General features: G+C 51.6%; 2 protein-coding genes across 3 annotated transcripts in view; one reads left to right on the top strand and one right to left on the bottom strand.

Annotated features, from left to right (window-relative positions):
* Positions 1 to 7: 7 nt before the first annotated feature.
* On the top strand, positions 8 to 19,447 carry TMEM43 (transmembrane protein 43). Its single transcript, XM_003265011.3, has 12 exons — positions 8 to 276; positions 4,414 to 4,563; positions 5,812 to 5,946; positions 7,364 to 7,458; positions 8,330 to 8,379; positions 8,650 to 8,719; positions 9,525 to 9,595; positions 10,552 to 10,673; positions 10,941 to 11,015; positions 11,584 to 11,685; positions 14,958 to 15,075; positions 17,364 to 19,447. Exons 1-12 carry the CDS (start codon positions 265 to 267, stop codon positions 17,564 to 17,566), a joined length of 1,203 nt encoding a protein of 400 aa, XP_003265059.1. The 5' UTR covers positions 8 to 264; the 3' UTR covers positions 17,567 to 19,447.
* Positions 19,448 to 20,910: 1,463 nt separating this feature from the next.
* Positions 20,911 to 23,621, bottom strand: part of XPC (XPC complex subunit, DNA damage recognition and repair factor) — a 33,847-nt gene continuing 31,136 nt past the window's right edge. Inside the window, exons 15-16 of one of the 2 annotated variants that reach the window (XR_004027528.1) lie at positions 23,055 to 23,598; positions 20,911 to 21,917 (exon numbers count right to left, since the gene is read on the bottom strand). Coding sequence is in view for 1 of the 2 variants with exons in the window: in XM_030801629.1 (XP_030657489.1) it covers positions 21,699 to 21,917; positions 23,055 to 23,144 (309 nt within the window). In the remaining variant the exon portion in view is untranslated. The remainder of the gene's footprint in view (positions 21,918 to 23,054; positions 23,599 to 23,621) is intronic. The other variant, XM_030801629.1, reaches the window with a different exon arrangement.

Here is a 23,621-nt window from a genome sequence, read left to right as displayed (position 1 = left end):
TTCCCTGAAAGCTTTGCAGTGCGCAGGCGCATCAATGAGGTACTGCAACATCCGGGACCCTATAGTTTCCAGGGCGTCTCGTCTGCGCATGCGCAGAAACACTGCACAGGGGGCAGTAACTGCTGTTAAGTCCCGCTTGGTCCTGGAGTCTACGCGGATTTTCGAAGCTGGGGCTGGCAAGAGGCCGCTGGACACCACGCTCCAGTCGTCAGCCCATTTCCTAGCTGAACAGCGCGAAGCGGCGGCAGCGAACCGGGTCCCACCATGGCCGCGAATGTGAGTATTCCCGGGCCAGCCGGGCCACACCCAGGCTTCCCCGTCGCCCTGGGGCTCTTCCCCGGGGGCCTCTGGGTCCATTTCGCTGCCTGAAGCTCCTCCGTGCGGCCGGGCCCGCATCTCCCTCTGCTTGCCGTGTCTCTGCCTTCGCCAGCTCATCCCTCTGTTCATCTCTCGGCCTGTCCAGGCTTCTTTTGTCCGTGTTCCTTGGCCCGCCTCGTCCTCGGCGTTCGTGCGGAGGCGGACTCGGACTCGGAGGTGTTGCTCCCGTACTGGGATCTGCTTGTACGCCTCTCCGCGGCCCCTCCTTGCATTTCCAGTTCCCTCCTGTACCTCGGGGCCCTGAAACTTGCGCATTATGAGAGTTGGACGCGACCTCAGAGAGGGGGCCAGTCCCTTGGGAGGGAAGAAGGCGCTCCAGCCCAAGTGGAACTGTCCAGCAATGGACAGACAGGGCTGTCTAGGCGAGCAGAGAGCTCTCCGCCCTAGGGAGGCTCTGTAAACCGGGGCTGTGATGCTGCAGAAAGCTTAGGCTGGTCTGGGAGCGAAGGAGTTGGGGGAGAGGGAGCATTTCTCTACTGTCGGGGCCCCTCCTCCTCCTAGCAAGGATTTGGCTGGAGAAGGCCTGGCTGAGGGCTGTTCCTTCAAGGCCTCTTCTCCCTGCGACTAGCCTTTCTCGGGAAACTGTTTAAGCCCAACATTCATTCAACAAGCAGCGCCTCCTACCAGGGCGCTGGGTGTGGGAGAAGCTGGTGACTCACCTCTCCGCTCGTCTGTGAAAGTGCTTCTAGGGCCCGCTTAGAAGCCCAGCCAACCCCAGACACACCCTCCCTCCTGCTTTGGTAGAGTGTCCTAGCAGCTCTCCCCTTGTCTGTCACACCCTATTTCCAGACACTGCCTCTGTCCCCAAGCGTCCTCTCTGCCTCCCACACCCCTTGAGAGACCAGGGTGTGCATCACCCGCAGCCCTAGTACACTTTGTCTCGGGTTAGTATCATCCACACTCCCAGGACATTTCGGGCCCACAGGAGGGTTAGAAGCCTTGAATGTTGTACCTTTTAGAAAGGTCTCAGAGGTATTCCAAGAGACTCAGGCTTGGCCAGGCGAGAGGGCAGTCAGGAGACCAGCCTGTCTGTAGTATGTGGACTCTTCGTCTGCTCCCATCACCACCACCACCGTATTTTACAGATGGGGAACTTCCCTAGCAGGGGAAGGCACCTGCCCAAGCTCTCGTGGCCAGCTTGGCATGCTGTGACACGGGAATATGCTGAAAAGGGCAGGCTTTGGAGTTAGGGAGACCTGGGGGCAATCCGGATTCTTCCACCCAGTAGCTGTGTGGCTTTCATCTCTCCAGGTTTATGTAGCCTCATGGATCAGTTACTGTGATATTTAAGGGAGACTGCTTAGCACAGTGCCTGGTGTGTGGTAGGTACTTAATACTTGAAAACAAGCCTGTCCTCGCAGGGTAGCACAGATGGTCCCAGTGGATAGAGGTCATCTTGGGTACATTGAGACCTGACCCCTCACCAAGGAATATACATGCATTTGAGTATCCTCTGCTGCCAAGCATTTTTTGATTCATCCAGTAGCTGGGTACACAATCAATATAGCAGCAGCAGTACCTGTGGTGAAAGTACTATTCCCCTCTCCGCTTTATAAGTGAGTAAACAGAATCAGAGGGGTAGAGCAATTTACCCAGGCTTACACAGCAAGTGATTGGTGAACCTGGGCATCGAACCCAGTTCTGTCCATTTCCAGGGCCTATGTGTCAGCCTCTGTTCCCACCACTCATTGCTCATTTCTTCTGACTCCTGAGTGCTGGGACTGGGAGGGGATGTGTCACTGGGGATGTCTGTGTGTGTGTGTGTGTGTGTGTGTGTGTTTATATAATGTGTGTATACATGTAATACATAATATATGTATATATAAATGTGTGTGGATTTATAGATCCTTTATGATCCTCCATGTTTACCGGGAATTTTGGTTCAGAATGTGGGCTGGGTATGTCATATCACTGCCCACCTCACCCCTCCCCTATCCTGAGGGGCACCCTCCTGTACCTCTCTTCCTTCCCTCCAAGGCTGTCTTTGAGCCCCTTATCTTGATGCTGGCTGAGGGGAGGCCCAAGAGGAAGCCACGTCTTCTTTTCCTATTGCTGCCTGCAGCTGGCTCCCAACATTCAACTCATATTGTAGCCCAAGAGATGGGGAGCACAGACTGGAATGAGTAATGGGAGAGTAGCCTCCATTCTGCCCGGATTTGAATCCTAACTCTTCCTCTTAGAAGCTGTGTGATCTGGGAAGATGACTTAACCCCGAGCCCGATTTTCTTATCAGTGAAATGGGGTCGTTATGACATCTAGCTCTTTGGGCTTGCTTGTGGGCTGGCCTGTGATAGACCGGTGTGTTTGCCATTGTCATCATTATGATAGTCACCTTCCCCTATGTGGTGATTCACTCACCTAATGTTTCCAAATGGCATGGAAAGTCAAGACGACTTCTGGATTCATGGACATCTGGTCACTGGAGGCCTTGGCTGGTGATACTCAAAGACAATCAGAATCAGAATGCGCCATCAGCTTTGTCCAAGCAGAGACTCTGACTCAATTCACTCCTCTGGCCCCCAGTGCCAGGATGGGGCCTGTCTTAGCTGGGCCCCACTTTACATCTTTGTGACTTTTGTCAGCTCACCCCCAGCCTGGTGCCAGCCCAGTATCAGTTGTAGGGAAACCTGGTAACATTTCTACTAGCTAACACGTGTACAGTGCTTACCACGCCCTAGGCCCTGAGCCACCCAATAACTATGTTCTTTGGTTCTCACCACAACCCTATGCACAGAGGAAATGGAAGGCACAAAGTGGTGAAATTGCTTGCCCAAGACCCTGTGGCTGGTATGTGGCAGAGCGTAGATTCAAACCCAGTTCTTCTGGCTCCAGAATCCTGCCCTAGACGATGACACTTTTGATCAGCAGTGGATGCACCCCAAATCATGCCTCTGTTATTGACCAAAGCCTGATCCACTCACCCTTGAGTTTGAGGCCCACTGTGAACCTGCCCAGAAATGCCTAGCTCCGAGCCCTTTCTTCCTCCATCGCTCCCACAACGCAGCCAAAGCAGATAGGCAGCTGCTCCCCCAGAACCACTTCCTACTTCCTCATCACTGCTGATGTGGTTCTCCCTTTAGGGATGCTCTTCTCCTAAGGTCTGCCTCTAAGATTCCACTCAAGGGAGCCTGCCTTGATACCCAGGTGGAAGGGGTCACTGGTTGAGCACCGAGTCCACCCTCTCACAGGACACTCTGTGTGACCTTCTAATATTGTTTATGGTTGTGACCTCACTGCCCTAAGACTACTTCTGACCCCACAAGGGCTAGCACTGCTCTCAGAAAGCTCAGCCACTCTTTGCTGAATTTAATTAAAAATACATCTCTAATAACCTCTTTGTAAAATAGCTTGGCAGTTTCATAAAAAGTTAAACATATATCTTCTCTGTGAGCCAGCAGTTGTACTCCTAGGTGTATTCCTATGGGAAATGAAAGCACATGTCTGCGTAAAGGTTCATATATGAATATTCACAGCGGTATTATTCATAACAGCGAAGACCTGGAAGCTGCCAAGATACCCATCCACTGACCAATGATTCAGCACATTGTGGTATAGTCATAAATGGAACACTACTCAGCCATGAAAAGGAACAAACTCCTGATAAACACCACAACATGGATGAATTGCAAAAGCAGTGCTCTGAGTCCAAGAAGCTGGGCAGAAAGGAGTTGGTGCCCCGATTCCAGTTTTCTCAAGTTGTAGAAGAAACAAAAGTAATCTACAGTGGGAGAAATTCAAATTCAGATTCTCCCCATCCCCATCAGTTACCGCTGGTGGAGATGGGGAGAATTGGCAGGAAAGGGGCACAAAGAAACTTTTTGGGGTGATGGAAATATTTTGTACCTTGCTTTAGATGTTGGTCAAATGGAATATACTTTTGTGGAAACCCGCCAAACTGCACATTGAATATCTGTGTGTTTTTACCACATACAGTTAAAACTAAAAAAAAAAAAACAAAAAAACAGAATAAATAGCAAATTTAATTTATTTTGAAAAACTAATTTTCATTCTGTGGCTATGTTTTTTTTTCTTCAGTATTCCAGTACCAGTACCCGGAGAGAACATGTCAAAGTTAAAACCGGCTCCCAGCCAGGCTTCCTGGAGCGGCTGAGTGAGACCTCGGGTGGGATGTTCGTGGGGCTCATGGCCTTCCTGCTCTCCTTCTACCTAATTTTCACCAATGAGGTAAAATGTCTGGGGTCTTCCTGTGCAGAGTGAGAGTCCCCACCATGTCAAAGAGCAAAGGCTATGAACCCAGAGGCTGGATTTGGTAATAAAGGGCCTAGATTTTACAAAAGAGAAAGAAGGATACTGAGTTAATCACAGTTTTTTCCATTGTGATCCATCCCACAGCTGATGTGAGCAGGAAGGGGAGTAGATCAGTTCACACACCTGAAAATCCAGGGGTTAGCACCTGCCTCAGGCGTAGTTGGATCCAGGTGTTCATGCTGGGTCACCAGGAATCTCCATTTCTTCATTTTTTGCCTGTTTTTCTCTATTATGGTGTTTTTCTTGGGCAGGCACTTCATCTGTGATGGCAAATGTGGCCCCAGCAACTGGCTTACATCCAACCACTCAGCCCAGGGAAGAGAAAAACCATTTGTTTCTCTTCTTTCTTTTCCTTTCCCCTCCCTCCCTCCCTTCCTTCCTCCCTTCCTTCCTTCCTTCGTTCCTTTCTTCCTTCCTTCCTTTCTCTATCTCTCTCTTTCTCTCTCTCGTTTGTTTCTTTCTCTCTCTTTTTCCTTTTTTTTTTTAATAGGACCTCATGATGCAACAATATATTTCTAAATCAATTGAGCAACAGTTACAGGGCAATCTCTCAGTGTCCTGGCTTGGCTCTCAGTCCTCTGAATCAGTCTCCATGGCCAGGGGTCACTCACATGTTCTGATAGGCAAGGTCTGGGTCACATAATTTGAACAAGGGTTCAGATCGACCTAGGTAAACCACATGGGCTGAGTAGGGGAGAGGAGAGCCAGGGATGGTGGCTCAGGCCTGTAACCCCAGCACTTTGGGACGCCAAGGGGGGAAGATCGCTTGAGGCCAGAAGTTCGAAAGCAGCCTGGGCAACATAGCAAGACCCCATCTCTACAAACAACTTAAACATAAAATTAAAAAAGAGAAGGCAGAGAAAAATGGGGAGAAAGGGACAGGCAGGCAGAAACATCAGCTGTTCCCACCACTGGGGCAGTGCTAAGATTTGTGGGGGCTAGTGGGTACCAGTGGGGCAGTGGGAAGAAGTCTGCCTGGGAAAGCAGGAATCTGGGTTCCAGTCCTTACTCTCCACTTGCTAGACCTCAGTTTTCCAACTGTACAGTGGGGAGATGGGTCTCAGTGCTCCCTGAGGCCCCATCCTACCCTAATACTTTGCAACAAGCACAGTCATGCTGAGCCACCCCTGAGCTGTTGAAATCCCCACTCCCCTTTGCTCCCAGGGCCGTGCGTTGAAGACGGCAACCTCATTGGCTGAGGGGCTCTCGCTTGTGGTGTCCCCCGACAGCATCCACAGTGTGGCTCCGGAGAATGAAGGAAGGCTGGTGCACATCATTGGTGCCTTGCGGACATCCAAGGTAGGCTTGGCAGGGGATGCTGACCTGCCAGTGGCTCAGGGCTCATCCTGGATGTTGTCTGGCTGAGGATTTGAAAGCATGGGCCTTGGAGATGGTCACACATGGGTGTGATTCCTGACTCCACCGCTCAGCAGCTGTGTGGACTTGTCTATCCTGAGTCTCGGTGTCATCATGTATAAAATGGGGACGGTAATGGTAACAAGCTGTGGCCAGCCTTGAGGATTTGGTGAGATTAGGTGACTAATGTTTTGGTACAGTGGCTGGCACTCAGGGAGTTGCTCTCATGACTGATGACCATGTGTGTCCAGTGCAAGGCCACAAAACTACCCCGGGCACCAGAGCTTTCCTGTTACTTGAACACCCTGTGTGCTGTTGGCACCATGCCATTGGGCCATGCAGCCCAGGCCTATACTGTGAGGTTCATGATCATAGGCACTATGTGTAAAGAACCTGGGACAGGGAGTGTCCTCGATTCTCCCCTGCAAAGCACTGTAGGGCTCTCTACCCTTGTCCCCTTCTCTATTTCTTCCTCTTCCAGTCCAGCTTCCCCTGAGCCAGGCTTTCTGGGTTGACATGAATCTTTTTTTTTTTTTTTTTTTATTATTATACTTTAGGTTTTAGGGTACATGTGCACAATGTGCAGGTTTGTTACATATGTATCCATGTGCCATGTTGATTTCCTGCACCCATTAACTCGTCATTTAGCATTAGGTATATCTCCTAATGCTGTCCCTCCCCCCTCCCCCAACCCCACAACAGTCCCCGGAGTGTGATGTTCCCCTTCCTGTGTCCATGGGTTCTCATTGTTCAATTCCCACCTATGAGTGAGAACATGTGGTGTTTGGTTTTTTGTCCTTGCGATAGTTTACTGAGAATGATGTTTTCCAGTTTCATCCATGTCCCTACAAAGGACATGAACTCATCATTTTTTATGGCTGCATAGTATTCCATGGTGTATATGTGCCACATTTTCTTAATCCAGTCATCGTTATTGGACATTTGGGTTGGTTCCAACTCTTTGCTATTGTGAATAGTGCCGCAATAAACATACGTGTGCATGTGTCTTTATAGCAGCATGATTTATAGTCCTTTGGGTATATACCCAGTAATGGGATGGCTGGGTCAAATGGTATTTCTAGTTCTAGATCCCTGAGGAATCACCACACTGACTTCCACAATGGTTGAACTAGTTTACAGTCCCACCAACAGTGTAAAAGTGTTCCTATTTCTCCACATCCTCTCCAGCATCTGTTGTTTCCTGACTTTTTAATGATGGCCATTCTAACTGGTGTGAGATGGTATCTCACTGTGGTTTTGATTTGCATTTCTCTGATGGCCAGTGATGATGAGCATTTCTTCATGTGTTTGACATGAATCTTATCCTTTATTTTTTTGGTTTCTTTGATTCTGTTTGAAGCTTTTGTCTGATCCAAACTATGGAGTCCATCTTCCGGCTGTGAAACTGCGAAGGCACGTGGAGATGTACCAATGGGTAGAAACTGAGGAGTCCAGGTGAGCTGTCAGGGTGAAAACTCTGTTGGGGTAAAGGAGGAGTGAAGTGTAGGTGTCAGGATAACATGCAGATACCTTTCATTTTGATGCCTTTGAAATTCAAGTATAACATCTTCCTATCAGAAAAGTGTGAAATTATCCCCAAATTAATAGCCAGTGATTTGGAAGTGGCAAAAATCCAGTGAAGAGTGGCTCCAAGAGGAAAGGGGGATTGAGTTGCTCCCACATCTGGGAAGTTCCAGAGATGCATAAGCTTGAAGCATGACTTGGAGCAGGCCTGAAACACTGTCATTAGGATCAGCATGTCACCCCCAAGACCTCACTGCATCTCTGTGTTCAGCCTTCCCATCAGCTGTGTTGGTCCCATCTTCTCTCCACTTACAGCTTATCGTTTCTGACAGGAGTCCCAGGGCAGGTTCTCGCTGACCAGGGCTGGGGTCACCTGGAGCTGGGGGGTGGGTTCAGCCCCACCTGAATCATATGGACTGTGATCGACGGGTGGGGAGGTGGTGGGAGGAGCAGGAGAAGGGCGGTTTCAGGAGGTCCCCCGCAGGGCTGTCCTGGAGCAGAGGATGCAGCCAGATCTCTGAGCCCAAAGGGCAGGGCTGGGCCCCTTGGTGTAAGGCCAGTGGGGGCAGATTTCAGCTCAGGATGGGAGAGCACTTTCCTCCAGACAGCGCCTTGGAGGGCAGGAGCTGGCTGGCTGTCAGGATTGAGTGCCCTGTCTTGGGGCTGGTGTAGAGAAGGCATCTGCCCCATCTGGGGAGTCTGATCTGGTAGCCCTGAGGTTGCTTCCTGCTCAGATGCTTAGAGATTACACTGCCTGGGGCGACGAGGCTAACCCCCCGTGGCTGCCTTGCTTTCCCTGCAGGGAGTACACGGAGGATGGGCAGGTGAAGAAGGAGACGAGGTACTCCTACAGTGAGTGCTGGGCCCCTTACGTGGTCTCTGCCCATGGTGGGGGCCCACAGCAGTGGCTGGACAGCAGGGCTGTTGGTGGGGCCATGAGAAGGATTCAGCACCAGGCATTGGGATCCCTGGGTGCCAGTCTTCAGAGCCCTGCTCTCCCACCCATCCACTGAGGCTCCCTGACCCACCCCTTTGGCTGTGAGATAGGAGGAGCTGGGCTGGTGAGTCTCAGCCACGTGCCACTCCTACCTGGGCTCTGAGTTGATTCCTCTCCCTGAGCAGACACCGAATGGAGGTCAGAAATCATCAACAGCAAAAATTTCGACCGAGAGATTGGCCACAAAAACCCCAGGTGAGAGCCAGGCCCCAGGCCTGAGTGCAGCTTTGTCTACGCTGGCAGGTCTCCAGCCTCAGTTTCTTCATCTGAATAACAGGATTGAGTTAATCCTGCCTCATGGGTTGAAAATGTGGGACATGGTTTTGAGACCAAGCCCTGTGCTGGGCACCAGGAACACAGAGGCCTGTCTCCCCTGACCCCAGACAAGCTCCCCGCAAACAAGTCACAAATGTAAGGCCTGCACTAAGCGTCTAAGGGGATTTGCACACACGGGGCCAGGGAAGCATTTTGTTAATGGTTTGCCATGGGTGGGAGGACAATCAGGACAGACTTCCCAGAGGCAGCGGCATTTGTTCAGGCTTCTCAGGATTTCAGCAGAGGGAGGTTAGCTCCACGGCATGCCAGTGGTGAGGCGGGCATAACACTTGGGTGTGGCTAGAGAGCAGGCCTTGTTCAGCAATGGTCTGGGCTGTGCCAGTAAGATGGTCAGGGAATGGAATGCTCTGGGAGGGGCTGGTGAGGGGTGTAAAGTCCATGCAAGATACATCTGACAGCGGTGGGTGGGGCAGGACAGGCTGGCAGGGGTCTAGGCAAGAGGGTAGGAAGCTCCAGGGAACAGGAGACAGAATGAGGGCGCTCAGCCCAGGGGAGGGGGCACAGGGCCCCTGGGGGTGGACAAGACAAGATGTCTGCTATGCCTGGGCTAATCTGGACTTGCAGGAACCCCCAGGTGGGGACCCTGCCCAGCACAAACAACCCAAAGGGACCCAGGCAGCTCCCACACTAGTGCCCATCTCTGACAGCTTCCTCTCTCCCACAGTGCCATGGCAGTGGAGTCATTCACAGCAACAGCCCCCTTTGTACAAATTGGCAGGTTTTTCCTCTCGTCAGGTAAGTCTCAGGCCTCTCCAGAAGAGCTCATGCCAGAAGCACAAGGCCTCTCCCAGGGCCAGAGCTCCCAGCACTCAGCCTTCAGATGGCTAAAGGCACAGGATCAGTCTGCACCTTTCCCAGCACCATGCTTTGGGGGGCGAGGGGAAGGCGAATCCCCAGGAAGCAAGGGCTGACGTAGAAACCCCCACCCCACTCCATCCTACCAGGTTCCTCTGAAATCTGGATTGTTCCAGAGAATGACTCAGGCATGCATCCTCACCCTGTTGCATGCTGGTGTCTGCTGAGTAGTCTCTGCTGAGACAGTCCTTCCTCAAGCAGACTCCGGCTAGTAGTAGACATGGGGTGGCTCAGTGCTCTCAGCCTAGGGCTCCCCCTCTGAGCTCCACCTGTCCCAGGAAGGTACCAGCTCATCACAGGCACCCCCCATTGACTCCAAAGAGAAGCTTGCAAGGGATAAGGTGGCACCATGGGCCAGAGTAACCCTGGGGCTCTGTTCCTGGGCCTGACCCATGAAAGTGGGAGAAGATACCAAGGGCCCAGATAGCCCTGGGGAGGCTGGATGATCCTGGGCCTGGCCTGGCCGCTGTCTGCTTTGTTGCTGGATGGTGCCTCTGTGCCAGCTGGGCCTGTCCTCAAGTAGCTCTCAACCCAGGAGGCGAGTCAGGCTTGGACGTGGATGGCCGTAACCTTGATGGAAGGGAAAAGGGCTAAGGCCACTCCCAGTGCTGTGGTCATTCTGACTTGGTGGGAGTGGGCACAGGGAAAGCTTCCTGGAGGAGATGGTCTAACCCAGGGGAAGCCGTGGACGAGACAGAGTCAGAAAAAGGCACTGCAGGCGGGAGTGCCACGTGCGCAGGCTCCAAGGGCGTGGTGGAAGGGGGTCAGGCCAGGGACTTTGCAGATTGAGGTTTTCACCTGGTCCCATGGATTTCTAACCACTCTGGCCCCCTCAGGCCTCATCGACAAAGTCGACAACTTCAAGTCCTTGAGCCTGTCCAAGCTGGAGGACCCTCACGTGGACATCATTCGCCGTGGAGACTTTTTCTACCACAGCGAAAATCCCAAGTATCCAGAGGTACGCGGAGAGGCTTGGGCTTTCCAAATAGGAGGGTCAGGGCCCTAGGATCACGTTCCTGCGCCAGGCAGATTTAGTTCAGTTGCATGCACAGCTGCACTTGGCCAAGTGCAGCTGGAGTGGGAGAGGCCCTCTGGGTGACGGCACAGCCTGGGCACGGGTGTGGAGGTGGGAGAAGAGCCTGAGGGGCGTAGCCGAGGCATCCTGGACCTGGGCCTGGGCCAGCTACTCCCTTCCTCACTCTCCCTGCTTCTCTTCCACCCCCAGGTGGGAGACTTGCGCGTCTCCTTTTCCTATGCTGGACTGAGCGGCGATGACCCTGACCTGGGCCCAGCTCACGTGGTAACCTGGCTTCCCAGGGGCAGACACTAAGTCAGAGCCTCACAACTTCCCCGGACACAGACACCTTGATCAATGTCAGGAGCGCTTGGACCCCCTTTTCCCTGGGGAAAGGCACATGCTCACACGCACTCTCAGCCAGCCATGCTTCTGAGCAGTTTCAGAGCTCCATGTCCCCACAGCCATCCATGGACCCCATGTTAAGAAGGGCAGCTCAAAAGGGGTCTCATAGTCGTGCCTTATGACAGGTGTTCCAGTCACACGCAGACCCTCTCCCCAAGCCCGTTTCGATCTGTCAATAATTGGTCTTACGTTCCTGGCCTATGTGCAGTCCCGCCCCATCCCCTGCTCTGCCCACTGCCCAAGGTACTGCCTGGAGCTTTGAATGGAGCAGCCCAGCCAGAGCTGCAGGGGTGGATGCACCCCCGGTGGATGTATAGAGAGAGAAGCCCCAGGGTCTCTGTGCTCACTTCCCCGGCCGGCACCCAGTCCCGGGAGGGTGGGCCATGGCTCTCGTGGGCGTATCTCCCGCTGGTCACCCCTCAGCTCTAACACCAGGTCCTCTGACCAGGTCACTGTGATTGCCCGGCAGCGGGGTGACCAGCTAGTCCCGTTCTCCACCAAGTCTGGGGATACCTTACTGCTCCTGCACCACGGGGACTTCTCAGCAGAGGTGAGTGCTGTGCCCCACTCGTACAGTGGGGGAACAAGCATGTCCTTCCTTCCTTCTAGTGGTTATTTAATAAGATCACACTACCAGGGGTCATAGCCAGTGAATGAGGCAAGAAGAAGAAATAGCAGAATGTTGAGTATCCCTCATCAAAGTGTTTGACCAGGAGTGTTTCAGATTCCAGATTTTTTTGGATTTGCAGATATTTGTATATACATAATGAGATCTCTTGGGGATGAGAACCAAGTCTAAACACAGAATCTATTTATGTTTCATATATACTTTGTACACATCGCCTGAAGGTGATTTTATACAATGCAACCCGTCACATGTGGTCAAGTGTGGGATTTCCACTAGTGGTGTCATATTGGCATTCAGAAAGTTTTGGATTTTGGAGCACTTCAGCGTTTGGGTTTTTGGATTGTGGATACTGAGTCTGTCATGAACCCTCAGTGTGCAGGACTGTGCTAGGCACTAAACTCACTGTGCCTCACAGACTGTCCGGTAGAGGAGTGAGAGTGACAGAAACTCGTAAGTACTGATGCATTGTGCCGAGTGTTGGAAAGAGGAGAACAGGTGCTCTGATACCAGTAGACGTCAGAATAGGACATCCGTTTCTACAGTGATCAAGCAGGGCCTCTGACAAGTGAGTTTTGCTAATGAGAAGGGGTTAACCCTGGAAGAATCAGTGGTCAGTCAGTTCCAGCAAGAACAGCCCAGTCCAGGCACGAAAGGGTTCACCTTTTAAGGGGGCACCCAGAGTGCTGTGGTCACAGCCCAGAGCGGGGAGAGGGAGTGGGTGGGGGGTCTTCACCAAAGTCTGTGTCCTTCCAGAACATCAGGAGGGTGGGGAAGGGTTTTGGGCCTCAGCTACCTGAGTATTCCTCTCCCATTGTAAATAGGGAGGGCTATGCCTCCCCTGGGTCCCAAGGAGAAGGGGTGCCAAGATGTGCTGATTAGTTCAGTTCTATGCCTTAAAAGTTAGCCTGTCTTCTCTAGGTAGGCAATCCTTCTCTGCAGCAGAAAAATCGAGTCTTTAGTTTTTCTGTTGTTGATGAACACAGGTATCCCTGGTGGGGCACTCTATACCTGCCCTAACCAGGACTGCTGGAGTTTTCATTCCAGAAGGGCCAGAAAGGGGCAAGGCAGCAGACAGGCGTCAGGGGTTAGCTGTGACCTTTTGTTCCTATTACTAGATCCTCAGCAGCCATCTGTCCCGTTAGCCTCCAGCGTGTGGTGGTGCTTGGGCCTCACCAACTTCTGGTACCTGGCCAGGGCTAGGGTGTGGTCAGGCTGTTGCCCAGGAGCCCAGTTACCAACCTCAGGGTAGGGCTGCCACCTCCCAGCCTCAGCCTAAAAGGCCATGAGTCACCCTTCCACCAGCAGCTGAGGGTCCCCAGTGAGTTTCTAAAATTAGGAGGCCCAGTCCAGGCCTTGCTCTCTCTCCCAGGGCTGAGGCCCAGCTCACAGAGCCGCCCCTCCAGAGAGGAGTGGATGGGGCCCATGGCTTAGGTTATGCCCCAGAAAGGAAGGCCCTGCAGTGCAGATGCCCAGGCGGCCTCCTCACCTCCTGGGCCTCCTGCTGCTTAGCAGCCCCAAAGCCCTGTCTTCCCCCAGCCCAGCCCCCACCCCCACACAAGGTCTAGGGTCTCTGCCAAGTGGAAGAAAAGGCCCAGAGCCAGGCAGGCAGCTCAGGGCAAAAGTCAGGATGCCCCGATTCCAGTCCCAGGGGCAGGAGAGTACAGCTGCCCAAGCAGGCACACTGCAGACGGCCCTGGCACTGCCTCCCACCTGCTATAGGACCTTGAGCTGGTGCTGATCTCTCAGGCTGTTTGCTCATTTGTGAAGGAGAAAATGTTTAATTACTATTAGTAATAGTCACAACATCCCTAACTGGTTTGGTTGTTGAGGATTATTCATTCATTCAGCAAGTTTTCATTGAACACCAGGTACTTCACAGACATGCTCCCTGCTCTTGGAAATGTAGCGTTTAGTTAACTGCTTGAGGTGAGACCTTGGGCACATGACTTATCCTCTCAGAGCCTCAGTTTCCTCGTCTGTAAAGTGGAGGTAAGTATTCCTGCCTCATAGAGTGAATCTGAGAATTAAATAATACTTGTAAACACTTAGGACAGTATCAGATAAATGGTGAGTGATAAATGTGACCTGTTTTTGTTGTTATGGACTCCGAGAGAGGGCCCGATTCAGATCAGAGGGTCAGGGAAAGCCCTCTGAAGAAATGGGGTTCAAGCAAAGCTCGAAGAATATGTAGGAAGCTGGCCAGGCATGACTACAGGCAATCGCTGCAGGCAGAGCAAACCCACGCACAGATACACAGAGGCGAGGACGCTCGACCTGGACTGGGGACAGCAGCCAGCAAGGTCAGGGCACCGGCAGCAGGGTCGGTGTCCGGGAGGTGTGGCAGGGCTCTGGCAGGTGGCTGTGTGGAGAACACGGAGTGGGTGATAGAAGCAGGGCCAGTGAGGCTCCTGCAGGCAGTCAGTGGTGAGAGACTCGGGAATATGTGGCCTGGACTGGATGGGGTGGTAGGGGAGGAGCAGGTCATGTCTTTCCCATAGATGTGAGTGGGTGGGTGGGTGTGCCATGTGCTGAGATGGAGAAGGTGCCAGTGTCAGCACTGGACAGGCTGAGATGTCAAGTGGAAATGTTGAGGAGGTGGTGGAGGTGGTGGGAGCCGCAGGGCTGTGAGGCCCAGGAGAGGGCCAGAAATGCAGCTTTAAATTGGAGGGTCACGGCATATGGAGGCCAAGGAAGCAGATGGGATGTCCGGGGAGAGAGTATGGACTGAAGCAGCTAAAGAACTGCAGCATCTAATGGACAGGAAGAGGGGCAGCGACAGCGATGGAGCCTGAGAAGGAGGGTGCAGTGTCCCCAAGCCATGTGGAGAGGGTCTGAGATTAAACATCACACACAGCGCAGAGCATGCTGCCCAGCAGGCATGCTCAAACCTGCTCAAGGGTGGTGGGGAAGGTCCCGCTTATTCCAGGTGAGACCGTGGGCTGAGGGCTCCAGGTGCTGGCAGGCTCTGAGCTGAGGAAGGCCCGTACCTTCCACAGAGATCTCATGCCTTGCCCTGTGCTCTGCCAGATGGGCAGAGGGACTTAGCCCTGTAGGAGGCTTGCCCCACCTCCCTCTGGCCTGTTCAGAAATGGCCAACAGCTCCCGAGTTGGTACAGCCCCCTCAGGACCTGCCCTGCCGATTGGGTACGCCGCTGGCCCTCAGCATCCTGACCTGCCCCCACCTTGTCCTGCAGGAGGTGTTTCATAGAGAACTAAGGAGCAACTCCATGAAGACCTGGGGCCTGCGGGCAGCCGGCTGGATGGCCATGTTCATGGGCCTCAACCTTATGACACGGATCCTCTACACCTTGGGTAGGTATCGGAGTGGGTCACTGCCCTCCCTTCTGTACCCCCAAAGGGCCTCCTCTGCCTGTCACATCATCTCAGCCCTTCCGGCCTGATGGGATGGCCCTTGAGCAGATACCAGGCATTTGGCTCATCTCTGTGTCCCCGCTCCATAGCCTTGGGATGAGGGAGCAGAGGAAGGCAGGTTTGAGGGCAGGAGCTGCCAGGGGCGAGGCTGGGTGGGGCCGACTCTGGGGCACTGGTCTCACTCCACAGCCTGAAGGTTCTTCTATCTGCTGGCTCGATCATTTGCTCATTCCTTTGATCCACAATTGAATACCACATGGGAGCCTGCCAGACCTGCATTTGAAATCTATCACGTCCAAGCTCTGGATGCTTGGCCTTTCCCTTCCCATCTCAGCTTCAGTCACCTCACCCCTCACATGCAGCGTTTTATGAAATGTGGCAAATAGGAAACACCCAAAACTATCATGCTTCCTTCCTCACTCCAAAACCTGGGCTAGATTGGGGCAGCCAGCAAGTCTGGAGCATGAAGGAGAGTTCTGGGCCACTCCTTGACCTGAGGTTGGCACCAGCAAGCCCAGTAGGAGCCCCGTGGCCCAGCGTGGTTCGGGATCTGAGTGCCCAGGGTGACTAAGTATGTTCTGGGCCCAGGAGGATGGGGTTCCTCGGAGGACTCTCCATCCAAGCCTTTCCCTGGTGTATGTCCCTTCCAGTCACATGATTGGGTCAAGTCTTCTCTGGGTGCCAACAGAAACCTCTTCCCCACTCAACATGCACAAGTCAGAAGAGGTCTGCCTGCACATCTTGGGCTGTCTGAGCTAGGGGGGACCACTTCCTTTGTTTACAGTTGGGAAAACAGGCCCGGGAAGGGAAGGACTCTTTCCCTGAGCCTTTCTTTGGACAGCTGAATTGTGCTCAGAAAGACCAGTGACGTGGTGGGCACATTAGCGAGAGATCAGCATTTAAACGGAGTCCTCTTTCTTGCCTGTGTGACCTTGGGCAGACCAGTTCCCTTCTGGAGCCTCGGTTTCCTCATGTCTGTCTCAGTGGGCCCTTCTTTGGATCTCTGATGTCCGTGATCCCAATTCACTCTACATCTGGAATGCGCCAGGCTCAGGACAGACTTAAGAGCGTGGAGGGACCCCCAGGGTGGGTGGGGAGAGTCAGGAGCACAGCAGGGAAGCACACAGTCCCCCATGCGTTTGATAAATACCAACGTGTGTAAGACTCCACAGCAAGAGACAGACAAGGCTCAGAGCAACGGCTCAGAACCCAGGCTCTGGGCCCATACGGTCTTGAGTTCAAATCCTGGTTCTGGCACTTTCTAACAAGAGGACTGGTGGTGAGTTTCTTAATTCCCTGAGTCTCAGTGACCCTATGGGTAAAATGGAGTTAAGAAGAGTACCTACCTTACAGGGTGGGCATGAGCGCTTCGTGAGATGGTGCACATGGTGCCTAACACATAGGCAACGTTCAGAAACATAAACTTTGCTTATTGTAAGGGCTGAGTAGCAGTGCTGTATGGGAACAGATCAGGATGAGGCCAGGTAGTGGCTTGCAGGGTGTGCTGCAGGCATGATGGGGCACCAGGGCTTGCTTCGCAAACCCGGTGATTCCAGACCATTGGTGGCCTCCTGGGAACTGAGTGAAGATTCCCTGAATGGACATCAGCTATGGAATGCCAACCTGGAGAGGTCACACAAGGCAAGAATAGGGTAATTCCTCATGAATTTAGCTGGATTTTGGGCTTTATCCTATTGGACCAATAGTCTGTGAGATTCTTGAGGAGAGGCCAATGCTTAGGCTAATTTATTTCCTCTAGCACCTGCTGGTTCGGTGCTGAGCACATAAATCAGTAACATCCTGCTGCATGAATGAACCAACACCTCTAGGAATGGCTGAGAGGCCCAAATAGGCACCTACAGGAGGCTCCACCCACAGCCTCTTGTATGTGTGCAGGACCCAGGTTATTTCTAGCATTACAGGCACGTCTTTATACTGGCCTCAGACTACTCTCCACATAAAGTTTACAAAGCACTGCTACATCCTCTCCCCTGGAGCAGGGTAGAGTGGGTGGCTTAGACAATGGGCCCAACCACGCAGCTCATAGCAGAGGCTCCTGTGCTCCCTTAGCTCTCAGAACGAGGCTCCTTGCCTTCCACCCCACTGATCCTCTCCCCTCCTCATGCATGTAGCAACATGGGCCCATCCTCATCTAGGGACAGGAGCGATCTGCTGAGCTGGTGAGGTGTAGAGCAGGTGGCACCTCATCACCTTTCTCCTTTCCACAGTGGACTGGTTTCCTGTTTTCCGAGACCTGGTCAACATTGGCCTGAAAGCCTTTGCCTTCTGCGTGGCCACCTCGCTGACCCTGCTGACCGTGGCGGCTGGCTGGCTCTTCTACCGACCCCTGTGGGCCCTCCTCATTGCCGGCCTGGCCCTTGTGCCCATCATTGTTGCTCGGACACGGGTGCCAGCCAAAAAGTTGGAGTGAAAAGATCCTGGCACCCGCCCGACACCTGCGTGAGCCCTAGAATCCAGGTCCTCCCTCACCTCTGACCCAGCTCCATGCCACAGCAGGAGCCCTGGTTGGTTTTGGACTCTGCACCCCCTCTCCTCTTCAGGGGCCAGACTTGGCAGCATGTGCACCAGGTTGGTGTTCACCAGCTCATGTCTTCCCCACACCTCTTTTTGCCAGTAAGCAGCTTCGGTGGGCAGCAGCAGCTCATGAATGGCAAGCTGACAGCTTCTCCTGCTGTTTCCTTCCTCTCTTGGACTGAGTGGGTACGGCCAGCCACTCAGCCCATTGGCAGCTGACGACGCAGACACACTCTACGGAGGCCTGCTGATAAAGGGCTCAGCCTTGCTGTGTGCTGCTTCTCATCACTGCACACAAGTGCCATGCTTTGCCACCACCACCAAGCACATCTGACCCTGAAGGGCGGCCGTTAGTCATTACTGCCGAGTCCTGGGTCACCAGCAGACACACTGGGCATGGACCCCGCAAAGCAGGCACACCCAAAACACAGTCTGTGGCTAGAACCTGATTTGGTGTTTGAAAGAGAAGAAACACTGAAGATGTCCTGAGGAGAAAAGCTGGACATACAATGGGCTTCACACTTATCTTATGGCTTGGCAGAATCTTTGTAGTGTGTGGGAATGCTGAAAGTCCTATTTAAGTTTTTCTTCATTACTTTGCTGCTTCGTGTGTACTTTTCCTACCCCAAGAGGAAGTTTTCTGAAATAAGATTTAAAAACAAAAAACAAAAAAAAACACTTGAATGATTAATATTACAGACTGTTACAGGAAACACCCTTTAGTCTGTCAATTGAATTCAGAGCACTGAAAGGTGTTAAATTGGGGTATGTGGTTTGACTGATAAAAAGTTACCTCTCAGTATTTTGTGTCACTGAGAAGCTTTACAATGGATGCTTTTGAAACAAGTATTAGCAAAAGGATTTGTTTTCACTCTAGGAAGAGAGGGTGGAGAAAGCACTTGCAAACCTCTGGCATCGGAAACTCCCCTATGCACTTGAAGATGGTTTCAAAGATTAAAGAAATGATTAAGAGAAAAGGTTGGAAGCTTTATACTAAATGGGCTCCTTCATGGTGACCCCCCGTCAACCACAATCAAGAACTGAGGCCTGAGGCTTGCTGTACGATGCCCACGCCTGCCTGGCTGCTTTCACCTGGGAGTGCTTTCGATGTGGGCACCTGGGCCTCCTAGGGCTGCTTCTGAGTGGTTCTTTCACGTGTTGTGTCCATAGCTTTAGTCCTCCTAAATAAGATCCACCCACACCTAAGTCACAGAATTTCTAAGTTCCCCAACTACTCTCACACCCTTTTAAAGTATGTTGTAACCAGGATGTCTTAAATGATTCTTTGTGTACCTTTTCTGTCATATTCAGAAACCGTTTTGTGCCTGCTGGGAGTAATTCCTTTAGCAACTAAGTATTTGGTAGCTGAATAAGGGGTCAGAACTTCTGAAACCAGTGATCTGTAATCATCTCTATTGGCCTGGGGTGCCTGTGCTATAAATGAGTTTCTTCACATGAAAAACACAGCCAGCCCAAGATGACTTATCTGGGTTTAGGATTCAATAATATTCACTAACTGCTTATTACATGAGCAATTTCATCAAATCCCCAAACTCTTAAAGGATGCTTTCGGAAAACACACAGTATACCTAGATGATGACTAAATGCAAAATCTTTGGGCTTTGGTTTTTTTCTAATAAGGATTTTAAATTACTGCTGACTTCAAAAGTGTTCTTAAAGAGAAAAATAATGTTAAGAAAAATTTGAAAGCTTTGGAAAACCAAATTTGTAATATCATTGTATTTTTTATTAAAAATTTTGAAATAAATTTCTAAATATCCTCTGGTATGGGACTTTGACAAACATCCTATTTTTAGTTTCAGATTTTTGGGGGGCATTTTTTTCCAAAATTTCTGTAAAGAATTCAGCCATAGGATTTATTGAGAACTGAATTTTGTGGAAATCTGAGCTTTCAGTGGTTAATTTTTTTTTTTAAGGGCAACTCAGTATCTCTTGCACTCAGAAGTCTTCCATACTGAAGCCCACTTTGTTTTGGCTTGATTTAAAGTGAATGACTCAGGCTTCATGCATCTTCAGAATGTGCTAGAAGAAGTGGAAGGGGCAGCAGTGTGCTCCACTGCCAAAGGCATCCTGAGTTGACACGGGAGGCCTGAGTTCTGAGCCAAAGATTGCTACATACTGGCTGTGATATTGGGTAAATCAACGATCTGAGTCTGTTCCCTCATCGGTACAATGGGAACACCACTTGTCCACCTCACAAGGTTGTTGTGAGGGCCAAATGAGACAAAGCCCATAGAATGCCTGACACATGCGGCATTAATTTTTCATTCATTTTGCTTCCTCCTCTGAAGGAAGGCTGCTAACTGCCCACTCTGATGCTAGTAGTTTGCTTTATTTTTTACAAGCAGGTGAATGATAACTTTCCAAAACCTACTCTTCTGTTTCTAAGAACCTACTGTTTCATTTAAATAATGCCTCCTTGTAGCTGACATGCCTGAAGAAGTTATTTCTGCAGAGACATGGCAATGCCATTATCTCAAAACCCCAGAAAGACAAGCGTGGTGGTGCATGCCCATGGTCCCAGCTACTCACGAGGCTGAGGTGAGAGGATTGCTTGAGGACTGGAGGTGGAGGCTGCAGTCAGCTGGGATCACACCACTGCACCCCAGCCTGGGCAAGAGTGGAACCCTGTCTCAAAAAATAATTAAAAAAAAAAACACAGAAAACAAGTTGCCTCTAGGAGGGCCGAGCTCTGGTGAGGAAGTATGAGACCAGTTTCCATAGCAACCTCAGTCTGTTTCTCTTGTTAACAAGAGGTTCCAGCCAGCCTCTTGCCACATATGAGTCATAACCCAAGTGTTTTGTTTGTTTCCCTTGGATAAAAGTGACTCCGATTTTTAATGGCTCCTCTCAAAGATTAAGATCTCTTCACTAAATACAGAAAAAAATCCATATGTAATGAATTCCCAGCCTCCATGAAAACAAAATGGAATCTTTCATGCTGTCTCAACATAAGAATAAATTGCTCTGTCACCTGGGTGTTCTTACCGATATAAATCTGAAAAGCTGAGCACAGGCAGTGGTGTGTGGGTGCCTGCAGTCCTGAGGAGCTGGGACTGTTTCCTGAATAATGCCTTTCTACCACACACGGTGGTTGTGAGGGCCAGCTGAGGTAAAGCCCTCAGGAAGACCACTCAAGCCCAGGAGTCCAGCCTGTGCAAGACAGTAAGACCCCTTCTTTAAAAAAAAAAAATCTGAAAGAAAATATAGAGCCAAATCTTTAGATAAATGCTTTATTTTTTTCTCAAAATGTTATAAAAGTTATTTCTCCTTAGTACAGAGCTTTATACATTTTATCTAGTAATGAATAGAATCTAGTTTAACACTGATCTATTTTACTAACATTTCCTTAATTTTCAATTCGTATTTTTCCTTTCCTTTCCTTTCCTGATTTTAGCTCTTTTTTTAGGCTTCTGCCACCAAAAAATGTTACTTGGAAAACTAGATCCCAGCAGATGACCTGTACTTCTCTGCTCTCTCCCCTACTGCAAAGAGGCAGCGAGGGCAGCATTAGTAAGCCTGATTCCGGGGAAGGTAAGTGGCCTGCAGAGAAAGGGTCCTAGGTCCGCAACCGAGGCGAGTGAACTTGTCGGACAGATGAAGACTCTAACTGGAAGAAACGATCAGCGCATTCATGGATGCACCACCATCCAGAAATCTCCATATAAAAACTGATGTTTCTAAAGATGGAAAGAACAGGTCTAGGAGGCAGGAGAGTATCTCCTGGCAAAGTGTTCTGTAGCTCAAAGAGTGAGTGGGCTTTGGTAGCAAAAAGCTTTGAAGGCTTCACCCTGGGTGAATGTGACAAGGGCTGGGGCCAGACGGGACCTGCAGCACCTCCTCAGCTTGGCCTCGTCTCCCCTGACCCCGCCTCAGTGCATGCGGCCTCAGTTTGCCTTCTCAGCGGAGAAGCCCCCATCACCGGGGGCTGGGCATGCCCGGGGCAGCTGTGGGACCTGTAGCGGGGCAGCAGCAAGTGGTGGGTGCCCCTCTAGTAGGCGCTCAGCTCACAGCTTCTCAAATGGGAACAGGTGGGAAGCTGCTGCCTTCTTTTCCCTTTTGGTCTTCTTGGGCCCACCCTTCAGCTTCTGCTTTTCTTCATCTTCTCGGTTTTGAGGCCAGGAGGCAGCCAGTATCCTGGCCGCTTCTGCTTGAGAGCTGGTCCCCTCCTCTTCATCAGAAGAGAGTCCACCTCCTGCATCTGTGTGGGGAGCTGCTGCCTCACTCTGGACAGGTGGCAGTGGTGGGAGGACACAGGCGAGGGTCAGTAATCAGATACCAGGAAGCCCCATGAAGAGGCAGCAAGTTCTCAGCCTGCCCTAAGCTGTGTAACTCTGGGAGGACAAGGGCATGGGACAGGGCGGGGAGAGAGCCCAGACCCTTCTTACTGAGCCTTCCCAGCCTGGGGTGCATCCAAGCAGACACTGGAGCACCTGCTATGAGCTGAGTGCTGGGGGACACAAGGATGATGGCTGGGCAGGAAGCTGCCCTCTAGGAGCACACTGCCTCATCTGGGGTGCCTGTGATTCGTGCCTTGCATGCTACCTCATTTCTGGACAAAAGCACATGATGTCTTGAACGGGCAAGATGCACAGTTCAGCCCTCGGAGCCCTAAGATCTGAGGCGGCACTCCCTGCCAGCTGGGATGGCTGGGGAGGGTTTGGATGGAGAAGGCGGCAAGGAGCTGGTCAGAACATAAAGCCAGATGAAGGGCTTTTCTCCACCAGAGGGATGGAATGAGGAGCGTGATAAAAAAAATGTTGAAAGGCAAACAGGCAGAACAGAAGGTTGGAGAGAGGGAACAAAACATGCCAGAGCAGTTTCTGCTGTGTCTGACACAGCACTGACTACACCATGTAACTGGGCCTAGGGTCCGTCTTCCCCAGGGAGGGGCCCCCTTGAGGGCTGCATGTCAAATTCACACCTGTGTCCAAGCCTGGCCAGGCACATGGCAGGTGCTGTGAGAGAGGTACTGAGCAGGCCACTGCAGGCCTGCAGGATGGTCACAGGCACTGGGAACACTGGAAGGCGGAAGGGTGCACCAAATGCAGGACACTTGGCCCTCCCTATGTGTTCAGCACCAAATCAGACCCATGGCATCGTTCATGCGGACAGTAGAAACAGGGACACTGGGACAGTGTCCTCTTCTGCTTGGGGCAGAAGAGCCAGCTGAGGCCTCACTCCAGGGACACCTCTCCCAACAAGGTAAAAACAAGCAGCCTTAGAGACAGAAGACTGAGGTGTCCTAACACAAAGCTATCCCTGACTTGATGCTGGGGCAGAATCTGGGCCAGGCCTTTCTGAGCTGCATCTCTAAGAAACTGACCCTGGGCTTGTCTTCTCTGCAAAGAACCTGCACTGACCTTGGGCCCGTAGCGACGCTTCAGCCTCTCCCTGATGAGCAGACCTTTGGCCAGCAGCTTCCAGTTCCCTAGAGCCCGCTTCTCCCTTTTCTGCAGGCAAAAATGAAGTGGGAGAAAAGTGTTAAGCACTGACATTTTCAGGAAAAATATTAAGATGGAAACTGAACACAAAGACAGATGTATACACCACTTTTAAGATATAGCCTGTCCTTCACACCAAGTCTCACTTCCAAAAAATTGATCTGATTTACAAAGTGATATACTATACCTGAAAGCCACAAAAACAGACAACTTTTTAATCGTTACTGACTCCAAAATCTTTAGTGGGTGAGGTCTTCCAGAATCTGGACACAGGCGATTCAAGACAGAGGCAGGTGTGGGCAGCAGGGGCAGCAGACCCCAGAGCCCGGACCCAGGGTCCTCAGGGACAGTAACAGTGAGTCTGTGGGGTGGGCAGGAGCCTGCTGTATTCAGTGCTTGCTCCCTCAGGTGCCTGCCATGATGTCAGAGGGCTGGGAAGAGCCTGGGAGCACACAGAGGCGGCCTGGGGAGGGAAGAGGCCACCCG

Source organism: Nomascus leucogenys, chromosome 21 (assembly GCF_006542625.1).
Source record: "Nomascus leucogenys isolate Asia chromosome 21, Asia_NLE_v1, whole genome shotgun sequence".
Taxonomy (NCBI): Eukaryota; Metazoa; Chordata; class Mammalia; order Primates; family Hylobatidae; genus Nomascus; species Nomascus leucogenys.
The sequence above is the reverse complement of the archived record's forward strand: the minus strand, read 5'-3'. Positions and strand labels throughout refer to the sequence as shown.

Excerpts from the sequence above, each read along its gene's own strand:
- TMEM43 (XM_003265011.3), top strand. Across the intron at positions 7,459-8,329 it reads GTAGAAACTGAGGAGTCCAG|GGAGTACACGGAGGATGGGC; the intron begins GTGAGCTGTCAG and ends CTTTCCCTGCAG. Across the intron at positions 11,016-11,583 it reads ACCTGGGCCCAGCTCACGTG|GTCACTGTGATTGCCCGGCA; the intron begins GTAACCTGGCTT and ends TCCTCTGACCAG.